The 26,926-nt window shown below is 46.7% G+C and overlaps 1 protein-coding gene and 1 non-coding gene across 2 annotated transcripts in view; one reads left to right on the top strand and one right to left on the bottom strand.

Moving 5' to 3' along the window:
• The first annotated feature begins 20,208 nt into the window (after positions 1-20,208).
• LOC138570435 (U1 spliceosomal RNA) lies at positions 20,209-20,366 on the top strand. Its single transcript, XR_011303496.1, has one exon. It is a non-coding gene; the product is annotated as a U1 spliceosomal RNA (small nuclear RNA).
• A 2,823-nt stretch (positions 20,367-23,189) lies between these two features.
• Positions 23,190-26,926, bottom strand: part of SRI (sorcin) — a 43,767-nt gene continuing 40,030 nt past the window's right edge. Inside the window, exon 8 of the mRNA XM_069648413.1 lies at positions 23,190-23,555. Coding sequence (XP_069504514.1) covers positions 23,529-23,555 — 27 coding nt within the window. The 3' untranslated portion in view covers positions 23,190-23,528. The remainder of the gene's footprint in view (positions 23,556-26,926) is intronic.

Here is a 26,926-nt window from a genome sequence, read left to right as displayed (position 1 = left end):
CTCAGATATCTTGCACTTTCCTGCGCATGTCACATCTTCCACATTCCAATAGATCGCTGGTGGACCAACCATTGGAGGATTACCATAAGAAAAGTCTTTTCCATCGTTATTATCTGGGCCGACCCATATGGCCCGGCATGTCCACTTGCGGTTACCTGCTTTACAAACCAACCTGCAAACCTTTATTCTGTAAGTCATCCCAGAGGCACCAGATGCTACCTTCTCTACCTTTCAAAGAAAATATTTTCTTCCACACGGGCCACCAAGCACCACTACGTACTACTTTTCCCACTTTGCTAGACGAGAACAGAAATACAGAATTGCACAGACAGCATTGGTCAATGGATTTTGTTTGTGAAATAAAAGAGTGGTGAATGCACCAACTGGCACGTTTTCGTTTACATTATGTGGCAAAATAAAGCACTTCCAACCACTTCCTGTATTGTTACTAAAGTATGGAATGTTCTGGAACCGTATACTCTGTGTGCGCATGTCCGCTTTTGCTTTTGTTTATGTTGTTCCTTTCCAGAGCTAGGTGTTCACAGAAAATAAATACCTGGATTGCATGCTGTGAGGAACGACTGTCTACAAGTAAAGTCACTGCTACGATGGTGTATGCGGCACAAAGGCAAAGCTAACGGAAGCGATGCACACATTAAAATTGCACTAAAACCTCCAACCGCTTCCATTGCCCATCTCAAAATGTACACCAAACGAAAACAGTCAGATGGCCTGCCACCCTGTATATGGCTGGACTAACAGCGTTCATGATGTTGTCGGCTGCAAATGTATGTGTGTTGGACTGTACATTATCCATACTTTACATGTGTAATGCTTATTAACTCATGTCATTTCGCACTACCTTCCATCGCTCTCAAAGTACAAGGTATTATGAGAGGTATACCATACTGTACATTGTGACATCTCAGTATATGAATGGCAACAAGGCCAATGACATACACCATATTCAAGTGCAGTCATTTCACGCCACCTCTACTGGTGTGCCAACTGCAAAATTTCCTCCACAGGAGACACATTTCCAACCGTGTACACTGGAGTTACATATCAGTATAAGAACTGACCCAAAGAAGGCAACATTCTGAAACCTACTTCCGAACAATGTCCACATTCTTACGTCAAAGGCCCATAGCCATCCATACACAGCAGCAGGCGCTTGCCACTCCCAACACAACATGGTACACGGATTACAGAAATCCCTATGTCATCTGCAATACACTCCCCTTCCCCAATAGCCTCTGAAGTCTGTTGCCTGCGCACCTACCCCACAACACTTTATATGTTAGTATCTGCGTACATGGGCCATGTCGAAAGGATTATTTTACTGTGTAACGTTTGCATGTCCCACTTTCTTACTACACTCCGACGCGAAGCTGTGTTCACGGCCACACCACTCCTAATGCAAATTGTGTCTTATCTCACCAATGCTCCTTTAAGAACTGTACCATGTCCTCCACAGTGATTGTGCAAAGGCGCGGACCTTAGGACACTAACATATTTACAACTGTATTGTATGGCACAATGCTTATAATAACTTATGCAAATGACCTAAGGCAAAGTGAAAGTACTCTTTGTACCTATGTCTGCATTCCACATACCAATATCACAGTACTCCCATACATAACAGCATTGCAGGTTTGTTAGCAACAGCCTACTCCGTTGCCACACCCACTGCAAAGCAATAGACCCATGAATGGAAACATGTGAACACTTACCTTTTCAGTCCACAGGTATATATCAGTACAGTAATGAACCCAATCAAGGCAACTTCCAACCAGTGCCCACCCTGTTATGTCCAAGGGCCCCAGCCATGCACACAAGCCAGTATGGGTTTTGCAGGCACAATACAGCATAGCACCCGGACTGCAAATATCCTCATTGTCTCCAATGCACTCCCCCATCCCCAATGGAGTCTGCCTGCACTCACCAAAAAATGATAGTCGCCTCTACAACTGCCCACCGAAGTATTACCCAATGAGGCGTACAAATTCCTTCCATGTGCCAATGTGTGACTGCCCTCCCTAAAGCAAGGCTGTGCCCAAGGCCTAGGCTCTTAGGTACATAGGCGGAGGCCTACGGCCACTACCCATGAACCTAATTGCCTAGTACTATGACACACCCACTGGAAGGCAATGCATGGTAACATTTCCCACAGTGCTTTCCTGCCTACACGTACGTATAGCTACACAATCGGACCCAAACAAGGCAACATTCGCACACCTACTTCCAACCAGTGTCCACACTGTTAGGGCCAAGGGCTGCAGCCATGCACACAATGCAGTAGGGCCTTTGCAAGCACAACACAACATAGTACACCAACTGCAAATATCCTCATATCTCCAATGCACTCCCCATCCCCTATACAGTCTGCCCACACTGACCAACATACGATAGTCCCCTGTGCACCCAACCACCAATGCAGTGTATCTCAGTAGCTGCGGGAATGATCCATATCGCAACAGTGTGCTGCCAAACAATCCTTCCATTTCTCCATGTCGTTATGGCCCCCCCTTGCAGCAACGGTGTGATAAAACTCAGCCGCATACCTAACCACTAAGTGCCTCACTGCTCTCCCATGCATGGAGGCATTACATTGCGAGGGTGGTGCCTAAGCCCTAGGCTCTTTCTACATGCCATGCCCATGCGGTAAAAAGGCTATGTCTTACCCACAACCACTACAAGCCAAGTCAGACAAGCGTGGGAACATTTCATCACAAACCCACCACTGTAAAACAATGCAAACACACTAAGTCAACATAACCACCGACATCCCTATCCTAGAGCACAAAACATTGCCAATATCTTCGCTTCGCGCTCTTTCACCCAGCCGATCCTGCAAACCATGTTTTCCAATGTCTTTCGGCGCGGCACTATCCTCAGATACACCATGGCGGCGTTTCCTAAAAACTTTTGACGCACAGCACACTTCCCTCCAGCCAACCACCAGCCGTGTCCAATGTTCACCGACATCACGGCGTACCGCAGGCCAATGAGACTTTGGTCCGCGGTGCGAACAGGGAAATGGGTCCGCTGAGCGGACCCAGATATCACATTTTTTGGGATGTAAATTTCAATATTTTGCTAGTAAATTACTGGTCGGATTTCCACCAAACACCCAAAAGCACGCTTTCTAACCCAAGCCCCCGCTCCTGATGCAAATTTGGTGAAAATCCGCCAAGTGGTTCAGGCTATAGCTCTGCGCAAAGTTTTTCCCCATTGAGTCTATGGAAAAAATATCATTTGGGACCCGCCCGATAACTTTGCCCCCCCCGGCATGAAACCTCACCCAACTTGGTGAAAGATTCAGAGCCAGCCATATACTTTTTTTGCAAGGTTTGGTTGAGGATTCCTCCAGGGGGAGCAAAGTTATAAGCTGCCGAAAGTGCTCTTCCAATGAGTTTAGCAACTTAACCATAACTACACGCCCGATACTGCAGGCCGTTTAATAATCCAAGAGGGAAGAACTATTCCCTCGATGCCACATATGCCAAGATGTTTCATTGCAATCAGTGTTATTTTTCCCCACCAAAGGTAGAAGGCCCAGGGTCCCCAAGCTCACGTACCAGATTTTGGCAATCCTTTTTAGTGGGATTCCCCTTTGGGCCAAGTCGATATCAGAGTTCCCACAGAGAATGATCAAAGTCACATTCTGCATTCAAGTCCCCAGCCACCAAGATTCGTCCATTCTGGTGCTTTATCACCCAAGCATCAATGACTTGGCACCCTCCACAAACACATCCACTACTGGTATTCCCTTATTCCAGTGAATGTTCACAACCAGGATTTTGAGGGATCCATCCCGGGAAATGAGATCCAACCTCAGCGCCCCAATGGGTACATCTTCAATAATGATCCCACTGAAACAGATTATTTTCTTTAGCAATCAAGAGCCCACCTGAGGGCCTCCCCGCACCGCTGCTTTTAGCATACTGGTTGAAAATCTTATAGCGATCTAGTATAGGAGTTGTAATCATCCATGTTTCCTGTAGACAAATTCAGTTGGAGTGAGAGAGTCAAAGGCTACCCTAACCAAAAGCGTGACATAGGGTCACAGGATTGCAGCAGAGCTAGGTAGCCGCTAGCTCAAAGAACAGAACACCTTAAGATGCAGAAATATCAAACAAAAGTTTTATTTACACTAACAGAAAAAAGGAACATATTTACAGAAAGTGCCGTAGCACTAAAGATATGCTTAGTTGAGCACGTTGTAGTCTGCATATTGGTGAGTTAGTAGGCAGAGGGACATTTTATTTCATGTATTGCTTTGGATGACAATACGTAAACATTGTCGACACATGTAATTCAGTGTTTCTGGTTTGGTATATCGATGGCAAGTAGCAGTGGCTGTGTAGATTGAAGCAGCGCTGCTGGGTGGTACCGAACAGTCTTCAGGACAGTTAGTTGTGGTTGGGACGATGTTAGGTGCAAGGTGCGTCCACCTAAAGATAACAGGGGAGTAGGTTAGTCAGGGGGATTAGGTGTCCGATAGTTGAAAAAGGAAGCTGCAAAGCGTGGACCTACCATGTACAGGTAAGTGGACGCCTAGGTTGAGGTCTTGATTGCCCAGTCTTTAATTGTGACTGGGAAGCTGTCTGCAATAGGTCAAATGGCTGGAGTTAAGTACAAAGGAAATACATCAGGTAAGTACGTGGTGACCATGGTGTGGTAAAGCAGATGTCACAGTATGTTTAGAGGTGGCAAGCAGTGAAAACAGTGATCCGGCGTGTAGTTGGTGTTTCGTATAAGCCAGTAGTATGGTTGTGATTGGCATGGTGGCCATAATAGATCGGTTATTGAGTGAGATTGATCCCTTGTGTTATTAAAGTGGTTAAGTAGTTTCTCACATATGGATCAACAGTATGAGGCGGTGGTTAGTACAACCACAAGGCAATCGGAGGCTAAATGGTCCCAGTGCGTGAAAATAAACTCTAGGTGAAATAAATGGCGAGTGAGACAGCAGAATAAATTCAGTTGGCCTTTCCTAAGCTAGCCAAGCAGCTTTGGTTGCTAAATTGATGTTGATTCCCTCTAGCTTTCCACGATTTTAGGCATAACATTTCTATTTTCCCAGTGGGGATACCCGATTATGGTTTCTGCCACAAGGTTGAGATTATGGCAGCCCAATCAATTTCTTTTTTCAGATCCTTCTCGGAGACAGGCCTCATAGTGCCTCTCCGATTACCCACCAAATTGCCCATATGAGCCTCCCCATTACTCTTTGTCTCCTGTATCTGTGTTGACTCCCTCCAGAATCAGAGTCTGCTTGATTTCAAAGCTCGATTCATCCGCTCTTTTTTGCCCACTTGCTTCAAGGTTACTTGATTTCCCAAGCCCCAACCCTCCAGGAACTACCCTACAGCATTAGTCACCACATTAAGCGGAAGCCATTGGTCCCTCTCTGGGAGTTCCTTTGATATTCCCATCTGTCTCTCACCCCCACAAGCCAGATGCCATCCAGGCTCACTGTGGGCCTTTACAGAGGTCTCATCTGTCTGAACAGTTGAGTTGACAGACATCGGCTTTGTGGGGGCCTCCAAACGCCGATAACCCACTTCCATAATTGGAGATAGTTTGGATCTGAATAGTGAATTGTGGGATGCCTTAATACTCAAAATATGCAGCCTCCACGTCATTGGTTTCCACCTGATCCGTTTCATTTTTTTTCCCAATGGGATGGCCTTAGTTGGCAGACATGGTGTCTCTGCCAATAATGAAAACCCTCCCACCTCCCCATAGGCGGATTACCAGCACTTTGACCTGTTGAATGTTTATTCATCGCATATTTTAGGGTATCATGCGCTATATTATCAGGCAGAGATGGGAGGGATGTCAGTACTTCTACCTCTAAATTAGAAGGTGCCTCATTCATGCATTCCAATACGCCCTCACATACCATAACAGATTTCAATTATATCTGAGGAGCTTCCAATGAATACCGGTTTAGATGGTTTTTTCCGACCTCCACCCGCTCCATAATGAACAAACTGCACCACATTAGGGGCAGAAACAGTTGGGTGGGTCATTTGAATTCCTTCATCAATATCTTTCAAAGTATGGTGTAATGCAGGGGACCCACATTGTGCACCAGATTCCCCCAAACCATCATTGATGCTTAGTCCCTTCTCCTCCGATTTATCTACATTATCATTGCCATCAACTATAATAGTGACGGCTGTAGGTGAATCCTGTATTGATGCATCGCAAGTCTGCTGCATCACACTTTCCACGTTGTGGCTAAAATTCTCATGCTCCATTTCCTTATCAGCAAACACAATACTGATGTCAGTCATATCTTTGTCCCACAAAGAAATCGTGTGTAGTCATAATAGAATGATTGATCCAACATAGCATTCCCTCTCACAACTGTGCACATCTTCCCTTCAGTGCTGGTTGTAGCTGGCTTGACAAAGTAGTGGTCCATAAACCTTTGGGCCAGATATTGGTTGTGCCAATTTAATTCCTCTAGGTGTCTTTGGGTGAGCCTTCACTGATCAACTATTACCCAAGGGGCGTTGTTAACCATCACTGGGTCATGGGAAGTATGAATCAGGGCTCTAGTTAGAGGTGCCGGGTTGAATTGGTCATCCAAATTAAGAGGTAACTGGGGCGCCCCTTGGCCCTCTACAATGACACCCCTTTCCCCCCTCACCTCCCCCAGCAGGTTCTCAACTGGAGCAGTTATTGTCGAAAACCTACATAATGAGGTTGATAGATGGCTGGACTTTAGAATTGCTGTTCAGTTGCGCGGGGCCCCCCAAGCTCCTCCAAATTTACTGAGATTGCAGTATTTCCCAAATGGGTGATCAAGCCCGTTTGGCTACGCAGCCCAGTGCGCATTGCATTAGATGCTTTGTTCAGGCGGCCGGTAAAGTGCCATTTACAACCCAGATCAAAGGGTATGCCACCTAGTGGCTACCCCACAGTCTCTGGAATGATGTTGGCTAAGTAGATTACAAGGCGCAATCCTCTAATACTTGCACCCAGTTTATGCGGCCAATCTCAGCCACCCCTGTGCTGTTTAAATATCCTTCTTTGCAATCGGCAGAGTGTCTAAGTAGCACACTAAAATAGCTTAACCAGGCAACTCAGGAGGCGCATACGTAATACGAATGGGCCAACAAACAGAGATCTCACCTTTAAAATCAGATCAAAGGGAAACCTCCAATGGCATCCCCACAGTCTCTGGTGTAGGAGTCAATTGTGGGTCCGTGTATACAGTTTCTAAATGTTGACACACAAAGTGAAGGTTTCCTTTGCCCTTCCAATTAGGCGAAGTGAAAGTCAAATAAAAAGGACTATAACCATTTAACATGCAGCATCACGTGTAGCATCCAATGAAAATTCCATGTACTTTTAAGTCTCTCACTGAAAGTCCACACAATCAAGCAGCCACTTACCAGCAGCGTCCAGTCTAATGGCGTAATATGAGATAACTAAAGCGTAGCTCCTTCTCTGTACTCGGTACTGCACACTGCAGACTGCTCTCCCTTAGCTCTTGCTTCGTGGCATGCTTTCGCGGGAGGTTGACGATTTAAGAAAACGTTTGTCAGCATATGCCTGAAGGGCACGCCTCTACGCCCATCCCCGTAAGAAAAAAGAACGAAGTAGCAACCAAGCAGCACAGGGATCCACTAAGCGTTCTGCCAGTGTCTGTCTGCCAGCCGAAAAAGGTATTTACTGATTTATTGAAACAGTGTATTTTGAAGTATATTTAAGAGTTACTTATTTCATCCCTTCTAAAGAAGGCGTATTCAATCTGACTGTTAAATTAATAAAACATTGTTCAATCAAGAAACCTTGACCAAGTGTTATTTGGAAACTTGTCACTGTGAAACTATGTTAACCTACAGCTCACATTGACCCCTCTTGAGATAAGCCTGGCTGCTCAGTCACTACCAACTTGTGTAGTACAGATTTATACCAAAGGTTGGGGTGCTATTGCCAAGAGGACAAGGCTGGTGCAGTCTCCCACAGGATACTGCATATAATCTTGCCGAACACCTGCATTGTATGGGATTAGTGGAAGGGAGGGGAAGAGGGGCTGGAGTACGGGGAGACGGGGGTAGAGGGGATAAGAGGGCAGGGGGATCAAATCAGCTGGGTGGACAGTGGGGAAGGTCAAGGTGCATCAGGGTAGGTGGCGTTGCCTTGCCTGGGATCAGGGTTTGCACACGAGAAGGCTGGGGTAAACACAGGACATGAGTGTGGAAGGCCAAGAGGTTGGTGTGGTTGTCTTGTAACATAACATTGATGTTGATGACAAATGACAAGGCAAAAGGGTTTGGTGTACATTCTAAAGAACACCTTCATGGACGCATGTAGACTCCATGTAACAGTTTTTAAGCAGGATTGACGGTCAAAGGCGAAGGAGCATGTCAGTGATTGTGTATCTAGTAGAGTCATAAGTTTCACTAATAGGCAAACCAAGGCTTAGAGTATTTTTTTAAAGGTTGTGTTGGGGTGCAGCCAATAGGGTAGATGATGGTTTAACGTTATGAATAAATGGGGGATAGAGTAGGGCGAGGTGTTTTGAGACCGTATGCGTGTGCACTGTAAGCTGAGGGAGAGGGTAAACCGAACGGACAGGAAGTGCTCACTATATTCGTTGATAAAGGATGTTCAAGCTATTTCTCAGATGCCAGCTGTTAACTATATGGTTGTCTATTCATCTCATGAAGCAGTGCTCATCAACAGATAGGTAAAGACCACGGCGTATACAAGGGAGGTCCCTGGTAAGCCATAAAGCCAACTACTTGGTCTTGGCCAAGGAGGGAGGATGTAGGGCACAAGGAGCATAAAAGGATGGCAAGGCAAAAAAAGGATCGAAAAAGGGACATGGGTGGAGTGCGTGTGCGCGTTTGTGTGAGGGGATGAGGGGCAGTACTCCAGGAAGGGAGCAGGGAAAGTCAGGGGTGAATTGTGCAGGTAGTAGCAGGGTGTCTGTGGGGCTACACCATTGGCAGGGGGACAACAAAGGTGAGACGTACCAATCATTAAATGTCAATGGGGAGAGGACAGGCTTGTTTCCTCCCCATTGTCCCCCTATGAATAAGGGGGACGAGCAGAAAGGAGTTGGAGAGCAGCAAGTGGGATCACAGTCAAGGTGGTACAAGGGATGACGTATGTGGCGGTGCAGCGAGACAGAAGGCACTCAAATTCATTGACAAAGGAGCAACAAAAGAGTGCTTGCGAGCAGAGGGGAGAGAGCTACGCAGATGGGCTCAGGAAAGAGGCTTGGCAAAGAGATCAGCCCACTGGCTGAGCATATTCTGTTGTAAGCACCTTTAAGCGAGGGAATGCCCATATGATGCATCACAGGACCAGTGGCTCCAGGTCTTAGCAAGGTGCTCGAAGTGTTCCAGAGCTTGTTAGCTGCTGGGCTATCAGCAACAGCCATTTCGTGAAGGGCAAGGAGCACTAAAGTAGGAGCACTGAGGCACTTTGCACAGCAGTCAGATGGTAAGCAGGTAGACAGGACAGGCCCAGATGAATTGAGAATTGTGGCGGTATGGATTTATTCCCAGTGAAGTGGATGCTGGATCTCCTGCAATATTAGCAGCATAGTTTGATTTGTTGGTTTAAGTTGAAACCATAACACACATTACTGGTCCAGACTGGTTTTAGACAAGACTATACATTTCTTGGTACAATTTGTGCAGTGTCAACTTGACGTTATCTAAATATCTTCAGGATTTCTCGTACCAGAAGGTCATTTTGTGGGAGCTGCAGACTGGCACACAAGGCACACCATTCTTTGGCTAATATGTAAAGAACATTGAAATGCCCCATTTCCATAGCTTTGTTCTGGAAATTTGTTTTGTTCTCCTTCCTTCATTATACAGTACACAGTCCATTTCCCTCTGGATTTCTGGGACTGGCATCAGTTTGCTTCATTTCCAAAGAGTTTAGGCATGGAAGTAAAAGTTCAAGGACTGACTACAGTAATATGTCTTACTCCCTTGAGTACAGCGATTTTCTTGCTTTATATTGCCCGCTGGTAGGGCAAACAGTCATTCCGTCCTTATTTCCACTTTTATTGAGGGAGGGGCGTGGGTCGGGGGGAGGGGGTGGGAGGACCACTCGGAGGGAGGTATACAGTTGTCTTCCCAAAATAATAATAATTTGGCATTTATATAGCGCTACGAACCCTCAGGTATCTGAGCGCTGCTTATTATTTATTACCCGATGTGTGGTGCTCATTTATCGACCTCGGAAGGATGAAAGGCTGAGTTTGGCCCCGCCGGGATTCGAACCTGCGTTAGCAGGCTCTGCACGGATGTCAAAGTGAGCGCCCTACTCGCTGTGCCACTTGACAGGCTTGCTCTAACTCAAGCCGGTGACCAAGAGTCACATACATGAGGGCACTGCTCTAAAAGGCAGGTGTGGAGTGTTTGTAGCATGATACAAGTTCCTCATTGAAAATAGAGCATTGTGTACTCAAAATAGCAATGAATAAAACATCCATATATTACTGTTCTGTTTGCTTGTGAATTGCCACAACAGACTATTCCATTGGGATCACCACACTGCCAACTAATGCAGCACTTGCTAGGAAACTACCAATTGTCGGAGCCCATATACCCCCCACCCCTCATACCAAGAGGAGAAAGACCCAAGCTTCCATGATGGATGCAGGGGGTTGGATTTCATTTGGTTATAAAATTCTACTAACGTGAAGCCAGCTGTTTCGGTTCCCGCCTATCCATTGCAGAGCGTTCCATAATGCACTGCATCTTTCGAAAACCTCATCCATTCCACTACAAGGTTAACAGTTTACTCGAGGAAGGCAGAGCAGAGTACATTTTATTTAGCATCTGCTCACCATGTACACCTTTGCTCTTAAGATTTAACACAGACCCCACCCCTTTCTCACCAAAACTAGACTTTGCGCCTGTATTTTTGGGTCTCAAGTTATGGTCAAAGGGACCAAAAACTAGTACAATTTTACCAGAATCGCCAGTTGGGTGAGCAGGTTGCAACTTTAGTGCTGGCTCACAATGGTAATGAGGCAAAGGGGATCTCTGAGCGTGTTGGGTCGGAGGAGAGCACCCAGAAAGAACTGAGAAGCTCAGCAACTGCAGCATAAACAAGAGCATGTTACCAGCACATTTAGCAGCCAGTACCTACAGGAATCATCAACTGTACAGTCGACCAGAAGCCACAAGGAGCATCTTGCCCACAAAGGCAGAAGTGGGGCAACTGCACATCAGCACCAGACTATTCCTCCAGCACTACCTCCAAAAATGCTGAAAGGCACAGCAGCACCACTACCAGAATAAAGAACAGTGCTGAACCCAGACCCAAGGAGGGCTTTGTTTGATGAAGATTGTGACATGGCTGTCCGTGCAAGACAGGTCAAAGAGCGCACACTCCTCAACCCCACGCAAAGATTCCCTCTTCTCACGAAGGGATAGCTTCACCAGCAGGACCAGACAAACAGCTGGAGTCATTTGCTGACTCGACCAGACTCCCCATCAATCTACCGCTTTGCCGAACTGCATATCTGAGCAACAGGATCACCATTTCGACAGCCCTGGAGCGTCCCCTCCCAGTGGTTACAACCAGACCACCCAATCTCAAAGAGATCCCTGTGAGCGCCCCGGAAAGATCTCATTGTTGCACCTTTGCTTCCATTTTTATGGAGTCCCAAACTTTATACTTTTATTTTTGATCCAGACCTGTACAGGTGCAGTGGAGCATTAAGCTTCACTCCACTGTCTTTTGCTTATGGGGAAACCAACACATCGTTCAGGCCGTCAGTACTGGGAAACATTGTTTCCCCTTGTGGTAACTTATTCTACAATGCAGTACAATGGGGTACACATTTGTTTTTGCCCTAGACTAAGACGCAAAGATTTTTGGTTACTCTAGGTGTGCAAAATGGACAAGCTGGTGGCAGCAGTGACTTCACAATTTGTTGGTGCTTTTCATTTTAGCCTTACTGCTTTTGGCTACCAACTGTGGCTAGTGACCAAACAGGACCATACCACAAGGTTTTTCCCTTTGGCCATCTTGTTTTTTTGCTTTCTTCCTGGCCTATTAGGCCAGGGAAATACTTCGGACTTCCAGTGCCTGGGAAATCAGACATTTGGCGGGCTACTGGAGGATGTGAGTTTGCTGGCAGGATGTGGGCTTGGACTGTCGAGACACACTGAAACCAGTTTGTGGATTGGGACCAGAATTCTATGCACGAATGTAGTTCCGCTAGTTTGATTATCTGACGATGCACCCACTCAAGAGATCCTGGAGTAACCTGAAGGAGCTGAGACGCCTGTCCAGCTGTTAGACCTGTGAAGAGAAATCTGCTGCTGCCGTCCTGGAGGAGGCCCGTCTTGCTATTGATCTTCAGCAGTCCTGCGAGGGAGCTGCCACCCTTGAGTGGAGGAAACATCCCTTCCTTGAGTCTGCTCGGTACCAAGCAAAGAACCGTCAGAAGTGTTCCGGGACCGTCCTGTGGCTGACCAGCAGAGTTTGGGCTACCATGCTGCAGACATCACGCTTTGAGGCCTGGAACTTGGGGGGCGGTCCTCTGCTTGTTCTACAAGCCTTACTTCAGCGAAATGTCGGAGTCCTAGCATCAAGGAGACCAGAGATAGGAGGGAAATTCTGACCACGACAAGAGACCCTTTGTGTCGCCGTGCTGCTGTGACCACCATCCGAAACAGCTTACCAGAGTTCAGTCCCGAGAGGGGTCCTGCCTCGTGTTTCTGCGTTCTTCATCCAGGAGACCTTGAGACTCTGAATCTGCTCAAACCTGCCAGCCCTGCGAATCAAGGCCCGAGGCCGACGGTGGGAAAAGCAACTTCAGACCTTCCATTGACCTGCCAAGCCCTGTGAAGAATCAGCGTACACAGGGTGAGATACAGTGGTTCTTACCTGCCCCTAAACTCCCTTTAAAAGTTTTGTTAAGTTTTATAAAATATTTTCTATACTTTGGCTTTGCCATGGATTGCTCGCTCAAGCCTTCTGAAAGTTGGACACTTGTTAGAATAAACTGTCCTCTAAACCTTAGTGTATCTGGGGTCCAGTTAACTGTTCCATCTTCATTTTTTCTTGCATCACAAACTGAGAAATGTTCCTGAACTTTTGGGCATAAGGCCCCAGACAACTTAGGTAAGGACTTTTGAAGTTAGGGTTAATTCGCTGTGGACCTGTAGTGCTTGTATTATGCCCTACTCTAGTGACTATATATGTAATCTATTAGTGTAGTGATACTTCTACCTACCCGCTAGCCATTTTTCATAGTGGTTGGCAATAAACTATTAAAGTGTAATTTGCAATTCCCATTGTGTGTACTCAATGCAGACCCCTTACAAGCTCGCCACCTCTTGACACTTAAGTCTAGACTTATCAGTGCTACCTTGAACTGGTTTGGCTACAGCTCCCAGAGTTGTCCCCGTCACAATATAGGTTGGCCTTCTATGCATCTATCCACCAGGCCAGAATATAGAAAATCAGTCCCAACATGGACCTGTACCGTCAAAAGCCACATTCAAGCTGCACATAACTACCTCATTTGAACCCGCATGACGCCAGATTGCAGTTCGTACACCCACAATCCATGAAATTATCTGCTTGTACCATTGGTCAAAGCCGAGGTTTGTGCCATTGAACCAAAATAAGGTACTAATGACAGACAACTGTCCCACTTGGTAAATTTGTGCCCTGGAGACTGGTTAGACCACTGCCCCTTTTCCACCCAAAGAAATACCCTTTTGGTGGTTAACTATGTGCATACTTCCCCTGTATTCATGCTCCACGGTGCTCCATCGTTTTCTAGATGGTTCTAGGTTACACCCCTTTAATCCGGAAAGAGGGCAAAGGGGCAACACTCTGGTCTTGTAAGACTACACGCCGAACAGCGCAGGTTCGGTACTCAGTTCCGGTACTGTGCTTAGAGGCTGCAGTGCAGCAAGAAGTGCAATATAAGAAACGTATTACATTTTTTCCATTTAATCCTATGTGAATGCACAAGCAGACATGTGTAAAGTGAAAGGGCAAGGTTTGTTCAGCTTGGTAGCCTTCACTGGAGAAGACTACTTGTCCATCCCAAAACCTAGAGATCTGAACGTAAATGAATAGATTGGACTATACAGTAATATTATGCCTCATATTGAAATGCTATCATTGAAGTATACAGTGTGGCTTAGAAGGAAGTAATCACGGAAGGAGTGCATTTAGCATGCATAATATCATTTTGAGTAGAATATATACCTATAATTGATTCTGGAAATTAATGCGTGTGTTTGAGCCGATACTGAGATTGGTGTAGGCATTTTAAAACTGTGCTGACAAATTGTCTTTGCACTTCTAACATGGAGTGATTTCCGTGGTATAAATCTTAAGACCACCTTTGTCACTTACTTTTTTCCTTACCCAAGATTGTGGGGTGTGGCTGTATATCAGGGGAGGGATGAATTGTGTTGCGTCAATACATTTATAAATATTTCTACAGATGTTCATAGAGGCATTTGTCTTGTTTGCAAAGTAGAACAAGACAACAGTATTCTTGAGGTAGTGATATGCAGAAAAGGTTCAGGTACTCTAGTGGCATGCGGTCTGTATCTGCCAATCCTCTCCACTCACACCTGGTACTACACGACAAGCCATCTACTTCATCCCCATGAATCCTAGCCATGACTGGAGCTGATGGATAGACTTCAAACCATACACCAAGCCACCTTTGGTGCATTTTAGCTTTTATTAGGCTGCTCCAAAATAAAGTGAAATGGATCCAATATCGATGGGCACACAGAAGGCTCCCGGACATTTGTTAGGGAGAATCTTAATTTCTGTGCCAATTCTATGCAACCTTAGAGACCCCTAGCTATTTTGCTGGACTTAGTGATTTTAATTTTTACTCCCGACTAGGATTTATGTGTTTTAATAGAGTCTGGTAAATTCCATAAGCATCTGCTTTTTGCATTGTAACACCTTTTGTGCATTGCCACTGAGATGTCCCTTGGACTTCTCACTATTCAGCTACATTTTCCTGGGTCAGCTACTGTTCCCAAGAACAGAGACTTCCGTATTGCTTACCCTTTCTTTTGTGGATCCAGCGCACACACCACCCTATGTGGCGTGCTTTGGGGAGGAGGGGGGTCCCAGGTCTTAACTCTGCGTGCCTGAGTTGAACCAGTTCGGATTGGCTGGCTGTCCAGGAGGACAGCTACCCTGCTGGGCGACTTGGTAGTTTAGGGCTGTGAAACTTGCTTAAAAAGGTGAGGTTTTTGGGACTAGTGGCAGAGTCGACCACAGGAGACAGATGAAGCAACGTCAGCAGCACCCTCCTGGACTGCGAAGTGCCCGGTGAAGCCTTGCAGCTGTGCTGACCCAGTCTTTGGACTTGGACCACCCGTATGGGACGATTTCCTCCCTTGGGCTGGTAGGACCAACTAGCCTCAAGACAAGCTCCATTTTGGCGCCACCACCGACTTGCTGTGACTTTCCAAGGCTGCAAAACCCCAATGCCCGGGGAACCCTGACCATCACAGAATGCACCGTCTTCGGAAGTACAAATCTGGCCAAAACTTTGTGGGCACCCAGAGGACCCTACAGAATCAAGGAATCTTCATCCAGAGTCCAGGGCTGAGGGACTAAGTAACCGGATCCGTTTGTTCTTTGGCACCGAGGAAAAGGTGCTAAAACCACAAAAGGCTGCTGAATCCATTGCTGCAGAGGCCCTCGAGTGCTGCTGCAGAAGCCCACCAGACGTCCTCCCTTTCGTCACCACGACAAAGGACCAGCAGCAAGGGGCTGCTACACTGCAACAGGAAGGCATACAGCTGTAACAACTTCAGTGGGGCTTGGGGGAAATCTACCTTTTGCCAATTGTGGTGCTTCCTATTTTGGGAGAGTGCCATTTTACCCTCTTTGGAGTTCACCTGAACTCACTTGCACCGGCAAGTCAGCTCCTCTTGAGCTTCTGATTTTCTGTTCGAACTATTTAAAAAGAGCATCAGAACTTTGAACTAGCCCATTGATTTCAGCTGTCCTGGCTCCCTAAAGGCCCCCTTCTGAACCCATTGGCTTCAGCAGTGCTTGTTCCCTCACAGTTCAATTGTTGAACACCATTATTGCTGGGATAAGGAGTGCCTACATCCCTTTGGGAGAATATAACTTTTTTAAAGTACAAAGTTTGTTCTGATCTATACAGACTTGGGGAGCTTTTCTGACCACTCTTAAACCTCTACGACCTTACAGTAAAATAACAGCTTGTCGTGTCGCAATGATGTGCAGGAAACGAAGACCCAGAGTTCCTACTTCGTATGTCAAAAATGAAAAAAGGGGGTTCCACACACACACACATCTGTTTCTGCGCCACAGGAAGCATCACTCAAAACTTGCATTTTCTTGCATTATTTTGCATGCTTTTTTATTTTTGGTTAATCAACATGGGCTTCAACCAAAAATAAAAATGCATGCAAAATAATGCAAAAGTTTTGAGTGATACTTCCTGTGGAGCAGAAACAGATGTGTGGGGAACCCCCTTTTTTCTCATTTTTGTTCTGATCTAAATATAACCTTTTCTTCTTTATAACTCAATGCAAATAAGTTACTCACCTCAAATGACGCCACTCAATGTGCTGGAAAATGTATAGCATGTAAAGTACTTTTACCTGGTTGTTGACATTGAATCCTAACTTTTGGGATTAATGTTAGTAGTTGCTGCTTTTTAAAAGATTGTATATTTGTATTTATATTGCGCTCATACACAAGTGTTTGAACGTGACCAAGCAAAGGGAGGGGAACAAGGGAGAACAAAAATATCAAACTTACTAGGCCCAGTGACATTAAGAATGCGCAAGTGCATGGAAAAGGGAAAAAGGGGATGGGTGAGAAGGGGGGAAGTGCAGGGGAGAGAACAGAATAAATAAGTGAAATAAATAAATGCAGTGAAAATGGCAGTGCAGCCAGCAAGTGGCAAGTGCATGATTAGTCAGATAGGGTATATCTGATTGATTAGTGAAGAGTGGGGGTCTGTATGGGTACAGATCCCAGTGCAAAGGGTGGCCCAGAGGCAGTGCAGGAGGCAGGCAGTGTGTGCAGGTACCTGGGCCCGGGGGACAGAGGGTGACTAGGTGCCTAGAGAGAGAAGCAGATCAGCAGGAGATGAGAGCTAATGGCAGAAGCGAAGTGGAAGGTCTTGAGATGCTTCCGGAACCAGAACTGGTTCTCAAGGGTGTTGGGAGGCTGTTCCACAGGGAGGCCCCAGCCAAAGACATCTGCCCCCAGCTCATTTCTTTAAAAACGACCGACCCTGAGGGAGCTAGAAGTAGAGAAGCGAAGGGCCTGAGAGGGGAGGCATTTACAGAGGGATAGTTGAAGGTATTTCAGGCCCAGGACCCAGTCAGCTGTGGACAATGCAGAGGGTTTTAAATGTAATCCTTGCATCCACTGAAGTGATTTCAGAGCTAGAGATACAATCCCAGGGCTTGAGGCCAAGGACAAGTCTTGCAGTCCTGGTTTTGATTACTTAGGGCGAAGAGAGCAGGCAGGTAGATTTAGAAAGAGGCTGTTAAGGTAGTCCAACATAGAACTAGAGCTTGGGAGACAGCTTCTGGGGCTGGGGGGGAGAAGGCAGAGTACCTCTAAGGAGGTGCAGAAGACTAATATCAGGTGTGTGCGGAGAAGGAAATTGATAGATCAAGATTCTTAGCCTCACAGGTAGGGATAGGAGGCGGGCCAAGGGAGCCCGGCCAGAGAGTGAGGGGAAAGGATGGTGAAGGCATACCAATGAGGAGGATTTCAGTCATGTTGTCATTTAGACAAAGATCATTGGTGGCACACCAATTTTGAATGGCAATTAGGCAGTCTGAGATGAGAGGAGAGCGATGCCCAAGGGAAACCTGAAAATGAGTTGGGTGTCATAGCACTGGACATTTGAGCAGAAAATGGAAATGTAGGAGAGAGTTGCCAGGTATTGGTTGAAAAGCCAGGGCGCAAGGTTAGACCCCTGGAGAACACCATAGGTAGAGAGGGAGAAAGAGGATATGGAGGACGAGTGTTACCTGGGTGGGTCAAACAGAAAGGAAAGCGGTCAGCCAGGCCAGAGCCGATCGGTGATACCCAGGTTGTCACAGAGCCGATTGAGCAGGATCATATGATTGACCGAAAGCAGAGGAGAGATCAGGTAGGATGAGGATAGAGGGAAATGGAGTCAAGGTGGTCTTCACGGATGTTCAGGAGAGCAGTTTCCATGCTTCCGGCAGCTCTGAATCCAGATTGGTGGTCATGGATTGACTCAGAAAGAAGGTTTAGCTGGGAGATAGCCATTTTCTAGATGCTTCTCCAAAAAGGGAGTCATGGAAATTGGGCAGTAGTTAGCTGGACAAGAGGGATCCACTGAGTTTGAGAGGATGCACAAGGCGAGTGCTTCTGGGAATGGGGGTGAGGGAATGGGAAAGATCCAGAGGCAAAAGAATGGTTGCAGAAATCGGCATGGGCCAGAGCGAGGGTACCAATGTGGTCCTTAAAGGTTTTAGAGCAAGGTTGTCCAACGTACGGCCCGCGGGCCACAATGCGGCCCACCAAGCCATTTTATGTGGCCCGTCAGGCCGTATGTTGGACAATGCTGGAGTTAAAAAAATCTTTTTTTTTTTTTTTAAACGTGCCTGCGCGCAAAACTACTCAGTGCTCTATTCGGGACACATAAAAGAACAAGACGAATGAGAATTCTGAGCGCACACTCACTCTACTAGACTGCTATCAGCCACAATATTTTTGGGGGGAGACTTGGAAACATTGGCACAAAAGGAGCCGCTCTGTGCTGGATCACCATCCTTTCACCAGTAAACCAGATTCAATCACCATGGCCCCTTACAAATCCCAGCCATGCTGCGATTGACCTGTGGACACAAATAATCGTATCAATAAACTGCCTTTTTTATGGCGAATGCCAATTTCGCCACATTCTTTTGGGTCAATTTTATTGCTTTTTTTTAACCACAAAAAGCAGTGGCAGAACCCCTGCACCCTCACTTTCTATATACCTTACGCAAAATTACCATCTATTTTTTTTTGGTAAAAAAAGCGTAAAAAAATGCGGCAAAAAAATGTTGCCGAAATTGCCATTCAGCAAAAGTGGGCAATAGCAAATTACACACTCAAGAACAACCTTTCAAAACATGCTCTCCAGAAATGTATAGAAAGGAAACAAAATCCAAATCAATGGGAACCAAAGTTTTCGTTTTAGTGGATTGAGTTTGTCCACAAAATGGATCGGAGTACACTTCGAATAGTTGCTGCAGCTCTGGAGAAAATACGAGTGTATGATAGGTTATTTATAACGCGCTTAATACCCATGCAGCAGTGATCCCAATCATAAAAGTGAAACAGGCAAGCCCAACAGGTATAACTTATTTTCACTCTTTTGGTAGCGCAGTCTGAGGGTAGCCTATACCCTTCAGGAGGTGTGAGCTGATACAGTTGCAACACAAAAAACAATACTATCTTCCCAAAATACCTTAGTTCTTGTCTTTCGGATCTCAGCAGAGCCAGGCTTTTCAGCATCAGACCAGAAGCATGGGTGCCTTTGCGTTGGGCTGGGGTCAAGTCGGAGAGCAGCAGCGAAGGGCCCCAATGATGCAGTTCTGTTTGGCAGTGGTGCTGATTTGTGGGTAGAAAACGCTGGGAACAGTAGGCCGTGCCAAGTGGATGGCACTGGAAGACTCAGTGACCTCTGGGCCCTGACAAGGGAATACTTGCCTTTGGCGCTGTGCAGGCTCGGCTGACAACACGGCATATGGTTACGGCAAAGATGTCAAAGCTTCAGCATTGTCATTGAGCAGAACTCTGAGATTCAGGGGTGGTGGAGCGTCGAGGTCCAGGATGATTATGATGGTGTGAATGGGGCCAGCGCTGAGCAGCTACGCTCAGGAGGGCCATGGGCCCGTGTGGGGCTGACAGGCCAGTAGGCAGACTGCAACAGGCCTGCTCAAGCCATCCTGCTATTTATACAAATCTCGGGCCGAGCAGCACCTGATGGGAGAAAGGAACTGCGCTACAATCTGCTCTTCTGCTGGGCTCTGCCTGCTGGAGCTTCCCCCTACATGCGGGACAGGCAGCTCTGCAGACGCTCAGAGCTTCCGAGGATTTGGGGGTTGGGGCTTGGTCAGGGCCTGCCTTCTCACCCTCGCTTAGCGGGGCTTCCCAGAACTGACCCAACCCCTGCCCTCTTGCATGCAACTCATACTTAGCTGGCAGGGGAGACTGATCAAGGGCAGATCTCCCAGGGTGAGACTTACCCATTGCACATCGGATTTGCTGACCCCTGCTATGTTCCCAAATGCGGGATACACGACTGCATTATGCCTGGTAGTGGGGGACTGCGTTCGCGCTCTCCCCCCGATTTATTGGTGAAAGAAAAGGTAAAGTGTGCACTAGGCCTGCTAGGTTGCATACTTTTAGATTGAAGAAACGCAATGTGAGCACAATTAGGTGCACCTTTGGGTGATCGCTTTTCCACATTTTATCTGTTGAATTGAATTATGCTTCTTTCATCACCACAGAAGTTGTGTATTACAGAGATAAGCTGCCATATGTATTGGGCACACTGCACATGCTCAGGCAGCATCAATCATGCTTTGTACAGGACAATGCTGGCCTAAATTGGGAACAGCCAGCATAGACATGTTGCTACAGAGGCATATTTTGGGTACAACCAGCATGACAATGTGTTACATCAGTGACAGTGCTGTCTTACACTGTGGACACGGATCATTAAAATGTGTTGTAAAATGTTCTTTCCTGCTGTTGGTGACATGGAATTTTCATGTTCCCCTTTAGAACAGATTGTACACTTATGGCTTCTTGGTCACCTTTTCTGCTGTAAAATGCACCATTTCAACCCCATATTCGAAATAAAATTCTTGGGGGGGAACCCCCCCCAAACCCTCCCTAGAACCTTGTAGCTCCCTCGCCCCCACTATTTCAGAAAAATATTAACAGACACTGAAAGAAATCACAAGCAACTAACCTTTGATCACTGCCCATGACACCAAAAGCTATCCTTGGGACTGCATGGCCATCACTGCCTGTGATGCTATTGTGTCAAAGGTCACACAATATTGCTTTTTAATATATTGCTTTGGGTGAGGTTGTTGACTTTTGGCTCGCCGGCCCACTGGGTGAGAAAAAGTTAATGCTTCGGCCCCACATTCCAAAAGGTTGGACAAGCCTGTTTTAGAGGAACAGGGGTGGACCTGTTTTGATGAGGCTTTTAGATCGGACTGGTCTAGCAACCTCATCCGGGGCGGTAAGAAATGAGAGGGAGGGGGTGGCTGAAGGAGGGTCAGCAAGCTGGGTGGAGAGGGGAGGCAGAGGAGAGGGTGGACAATATGGTGTGGGTTTTGGAATTAAAGTGAGAGGCAAGGGCATGGCAAAAAGCCTGGGAGGTGAGAGGGGGTGGAGACTGCAGCAGGTTTGGCCAGCTCCTTGCAGATTTTAAAAAGTTTGGCGGAGTGGTTAGATGCCGCAAAGATGCAGGCGTGTGCGCTCTTCTTGGAGTGGACAGGACAGCGAGATGGTATTGCCTTTGGAGCAGGTGGCAGGCCAGTTTGTCAGAGGATGAGCAGTAAGTCCTCCATTTCCTCTCAGCCGCCTTACACTTGCGTTTAAGTGTAGCTAGGCCTGAGTCATACCAGGAATTGGCATTTGACTGCAAACAGATCCTCATGTCAGGGGCAAGAACATCAAGAGTAGCAGAAATAGAGTAGAGCAGGGACAGGCCTGTGTTAGGGTGTGAATCAGCCTGGGGTGGGGAAAAAGTGGCAGTGAAAGCCTCGATTGACACGCTTCATGGGCTGGAGGTCTGAGAATGTGGGTGCAAATTGGTGGGGGAGCTGGGGGCTTAGCTAGGAGGAGGGGGTGTGGAGATGGAATGGACAGAGGAGAGGAGACAGTGATCACTCGAGGAGAGGAGTGGTGAGGGGAGTAGAGAGGGAGAGGCCAGAGGAGATCAAGACATCAAGTGCGTGACCAGCAGAGAGCCGGGGCCATAGGAGGGAGAGAGTCGCGAAAGAGTGCAGATGAGGAACAGGGAGAAGCAAGATGTATGTTGAGATCACAAAGAAGGAGTCGTCGAGTGGTTCAGGCCAGGGGGGAGGAGGGGAGGTCTGCCCACTCAGTTAATTTGACCAGAGGACCAGTAGAGTCTGAGAGAGTGTCCAGGAGAGAGCCTGCAAACAAGACCTTCGAAATAAGAGCAAGTCTGAGTGGGGATGATCAATCCATTTGGGGGAAGATCAGGGCTACACCCCCTCCAGGATGGTTGGGTCTGGGGCGGAGAGGATCTTGTAGCAGTCAGGTAGTAGAGCATCAAAACTAGTGACAGAGCTGGCCGTGAGGCAAGTCTCGGTAAGACTGAGGACATCAAGGTCCAGTTCTTCTAGGAGGTGGCAGATTGTCAGAGGTGTGTTTGACAGAGCAAGAGTTTTAAGAAAAACCTTCCAGGGAGGGGTACAAATCAGGGGTATGCCCTTCAAAGGTGTGGAGGGAGCTTGAGATGAGGTAGAAGGAAAGGAGGGCAGGGTAGCCAAGGGAGTAGAGTAGGGGACAGCTGCAGATGAGCTGAAGTGGATGGTGTGGGGAACAGTCTAACAAAGAGGAGATTAGCCCGAGGGCCTTGCACCATGACAGTGCCATTCAGGTAGACAATGAGGACTCTGGAGAAGTCAAAGAAATCCATGAGTACTTCCCAGCGGATATATAACTATAACTTCAGTATGTACGCGTTTACTTGGATACATGCATTTACTGATTGTAGAGCTACAATTACCCCTCTTAAAATAAGCCTGGCTGCTCAGTCACTAGGTACCCCCACCTTTTAATATAGGCCTGTACTACACAAGTCCCACACCAGTTGGGCTCTACAAATTCTAACATTCAGCAGAAAAACAAACTGACATTCAGGAACTGTGGAAAATCCAGTCTGGCTGCAGCTTTTGCAGAAGCAATTTTGGGAGCCGATTCAAGACAATGGATATTCTCATAAGGATTAGGAGAGGATCATGGTTTTCAAGTGACCTGGGAGGTTTCAGATCAATAGCCTGGAGATCTAAAAATCAAGTTACATTTCACAACCAATTTCCACATTGCACGTGTGGCATAGTAAATTAGAATAACCAATACAGTATTAAGAAACCAGCTTACAAGAATTTCAAAGACAAATATTACTTAATGCAAGGATTTATTAAAACGTGAAAAAATGGCTCAATTGTTATACAAAAATATTGTTCATTTTACATAGTGGTAAACTAAATATCGAAACAAATGAGGTAATTATGAAGGGAATGAAATCAATAGGGAATGGAAGGCCACACTGATGATATCATAGCTAAAAGAATTTGACACTGCTTTTATATAAGAAAGACATGTCAAACATGTAGGGAGTGTAATATTGGTAAAATGCTTAGATGAAAGAAGCACATTTTAATAATTTGCATTTTTTCCTCCTAGGATCTTGATATACGCTGGAATGTAAGGCATGCCCATCCACTTCCTCTTCTGGTTCAGATACTCATTACACACTGTATGAACTGAAAGTCAAAACGAGAGAACCACATTAGAAGTAAAATGGTACTACCAACAAAACAACCCTGGTTGAGAACTACTGTCCGTGGTTGAGAAATATTATCCCATTGCTCACTTATCTGCCTCCTCCCTGCCCCCCCCCCCCCCCCCCATGCAGAGGAGGTATTGGTTGGATTATTCATGATGGATTTGGGAAATCGTAATCCAAAGAATGGAAGTGGTGCTTGGAGAAGACATGGTACATTTGCATTAATTGATCTGTCAAGTCTATAAAGTCCCTTTCCGTTACCAACCCCATGCACAGTCTAGCATCAAAGAACCACCAGGAACTGTTTAGGAATTAGAGTATCTCTCCAGTTCCATACATCAGGCTGGCATTTAGTAAGTGAGCATAAAGTGACAAATCAATAGTACATTTTGCATTTCTTAAAATTTGGAAATAAATCCCAAATCAGACCATAATGAATACAAGCCCAGGTGAATGGCAAATATAAACATGAGATGTCAGCCTATGAGATGTTATCTAGAGTGGGATGGCATCTGGAGCAGACCATGTACCCGATTTCAAAAACTGGGACATGCTTTGGGGAAACCAGAAACCGTGTCATTGCTCTGATCAAGGGTCAATGAAAACCTGCAGAGAGCTCAGTCCACGCCATGTCTCCCCCTGACCTCCGAGTCAAGGCAATAAGGTATGCAAGATACAACTGAAGTAGATCAGAGGTTTCCTAACTAGCATTGTTGCCCAACAGGACTCGATCATTCCTGGAAGCAGCGTGAGGCACCATTTTAAAATATCCATCCATGACCAGATTTTACAAATGCAACTGAACTCTGCGCTACAGGATTGGATAAAGCTTGGTGACCATACACCAAGAACGTATAATCTTCGTCATATTATCTAGCCCACCCCTTTGCTTTTCTTAAAAAAAAAGCAATGGCACAGTTACCAGCCCAGAACACTCGCTTGTGATTTTAGGTGCAATACAATAGCTTTAACATGTGGGTCAAGGTGGCACACAAATGGGGCAGTGCATGCCTGTATGTGAAGGTCAGTAGGCCCCGTTTTGATGGTTTATTCTGAAACTTTTAAGGTTCAATTGGGAAAGTAAAAACTGCAAATTCCCAACCCCCACACGCTCCAAAATAAAGACTGGTTACCTTCACACATGGCAAGGGGAATCTTTAGAAAAATCCACAAAATAGTCAAAAAAGTCAAATGATACAAACCTGACACCAAAGCCACTGGGAGGAGATAGAAAGGCAAATAGTACCGCAAGGTGCTTGTACACAACAATAAACGCCCACATTCCCATACTCGGTGTTGCGATAGTGAATCCAGCATTCATTTTTTTAATTTTATTGATTTAAACATCAATATTGATCATACAGGTGGGTGCATGTTACATTCACATAGTAACACCAAGAAACAATTTCCTTATCACCTGAAGAACATCGAATAGTCTCCCCCTCATGTATAGTGTAGGTTTGTGACAGGCATGTTAAATTGGTGGGGTATCATGTGGTGTTTTATCCGGGCCAGGGCTACACGTTGCTGGACTTTGCTGGTGCATTGGGTCGTTCTTAACTGAGCCCGAGATGTATTGGTTGGCAAAGTCGCACCAGGCCTCTTCATGTGGTGCTGCCTGGTCATGGAGCGCTGGCGTGATTTTTTTCATTGTGTAGAAGTTTGTTGCAATCTGTAGCCAGTCTTTTTTTTAGTTGGGAGGTGCAAGGACTTCCATTTGCCGACTAGCAGCAAATAGTAGGGGGGGGGGGGGATATCAGTCCTCTAATCAACTCAACGTCCTCTTCTTCCAGACTGAAGAGGATCAGCAGGAGAGGGGGGGGGGGTGTCGTTCCCTTCTATGCCGTCTAGCTGTTTGATCCATCCCAGGACTTCCTGCCAGTAGATGCGGGCCTTGGGGCAGCCCCACCACGTGCCAGTAATTGGCATCCATGCCACATTGACGCCAGCACCTGGGGCTAGAGGACTGAAACATTTTGGAAAGCCGGCATGGGTCGTACTGCCATCTGTGGAGTAGCTTTTTTTAGTGTAGCTTATATTGGGCTGCGAGAGTTCACATATTCTGTCCCAGGCCTGTTGGTCAAATTCTCTACCAAAGTCTTGGGAACTCAAGGTTTGATCCTTGGAGATCAGAGCACTGTACAGGTGTGCTATTAGGCCTGTATTTGTGGTGGTTGTGTCCAAAATTTCGAAAGGCGTGAGCCGAGCCCCCTCTGTTTTGGCCTTCCACTCTTTCTTGGATAATACGCCTTTCAATCGGAGGAACATAAACTGGGATTGGGTGTAGTTGGAGAGCTTCCTCAATGTCTGTAATTTGAATACCGTTTCTCCACAGCTGGCCCACTCAAGTCCAGCGTCGAACCAGGCTTGGTATCCGGCGTGTTCAGGGCTCTCCTCTGATCCCAGGAGACCAGAGATGGATCAAAAGAGAGGACCACGTGGGGACTCTGGACATTCCCTTCCATATGTTCCACAGAGTCCCCAGCATTGGGTGGTTGCGTAATCTTCTCGTCAGTTCGGCCTGGGGACCCATAACCGCTCAGCGAGGGTAACGGGGGTCAGATTATCATGGTCTAATTGGATCCATTGCAGGTACCTTCTGTCACGCAGGTGTGGAATCAGGATCCTAAGCTGAGTCGCCTGATAGTATCGTTCTATGTCCGGTAAACCTACTCCCCCGTGCTCTTTTGGTAGTATCAGGGTTTCATATGATCCCATTCCAAAGGAAATCCTATATGGCTTTGACGCGTTTGAAGAATTGTTCCTGGATTGTGATGGGAAGGACCTGGAAGGGGTACAAGAAACGTGGGAGGCTCACCATCTTAATGGCGATTGACGTCCCATCCAGGAAATCGTAAGGTTTCCATTTTGCAAGGTCCGCTTTGAAGGCGTCGAAGAGTTGGGGGAAGTTTGACTCCTACAGAGGTTCGAGATCTGTTAGGTTGATCCCAGGTATCTCAGTGTTGGGCCTCTGATGATTAATCCTAGGGTCTCCAGGCCCGCTTGGTGGTCCAGGGAGGTTTTGTGGAGCGGGAAGGGGATCGATTTGCTTTTATTTTCAAGCCTGAAAGTGTGCCATATTCTTCTATCAGGCGAATCGATCGGATTTCGTACGTGAAGTAGGATGTCGTCTGCATACAGGGCCAGCTTGTGCGCTGCCCTTTACTCGCAGTCCCTCTACATCGGGGTCTGCTCGGAGTGTCTGGGCGAGGGGTTCCAGCGATAGCGCAAAGAGAATTGCCGAGAGAGGGCATCCTTGTCTCGTTCCTCTACTAAGGGGGGGGGAACCAGCAGGAGTATTGGGAGTTACTGCCACAGATGCATGTGGCACTGTGTAGACGGCTTTGA

The sequence above is a fragment of the Ambystoma mexicanum genome, chromosome 2q (assembly GCF_040938575.1).
Source record: "Ambystoma mexicanum isolate Mex_15411 chromosome 2q, UKY_AmexF1_1, whole genome shotgun sequence".
Lineage (NCBI taxonomy): Eukaryota > Metazoa > Chordata > Amphibia > Caudata > Ambystomatidae > Ambystoma > Ambystoma mexicanum.
The sequence above is the reverse complement of the archived record's forward strand: the minus strand, read 5'-3'. Positions and strand labels throughout refer to the sequence as shown.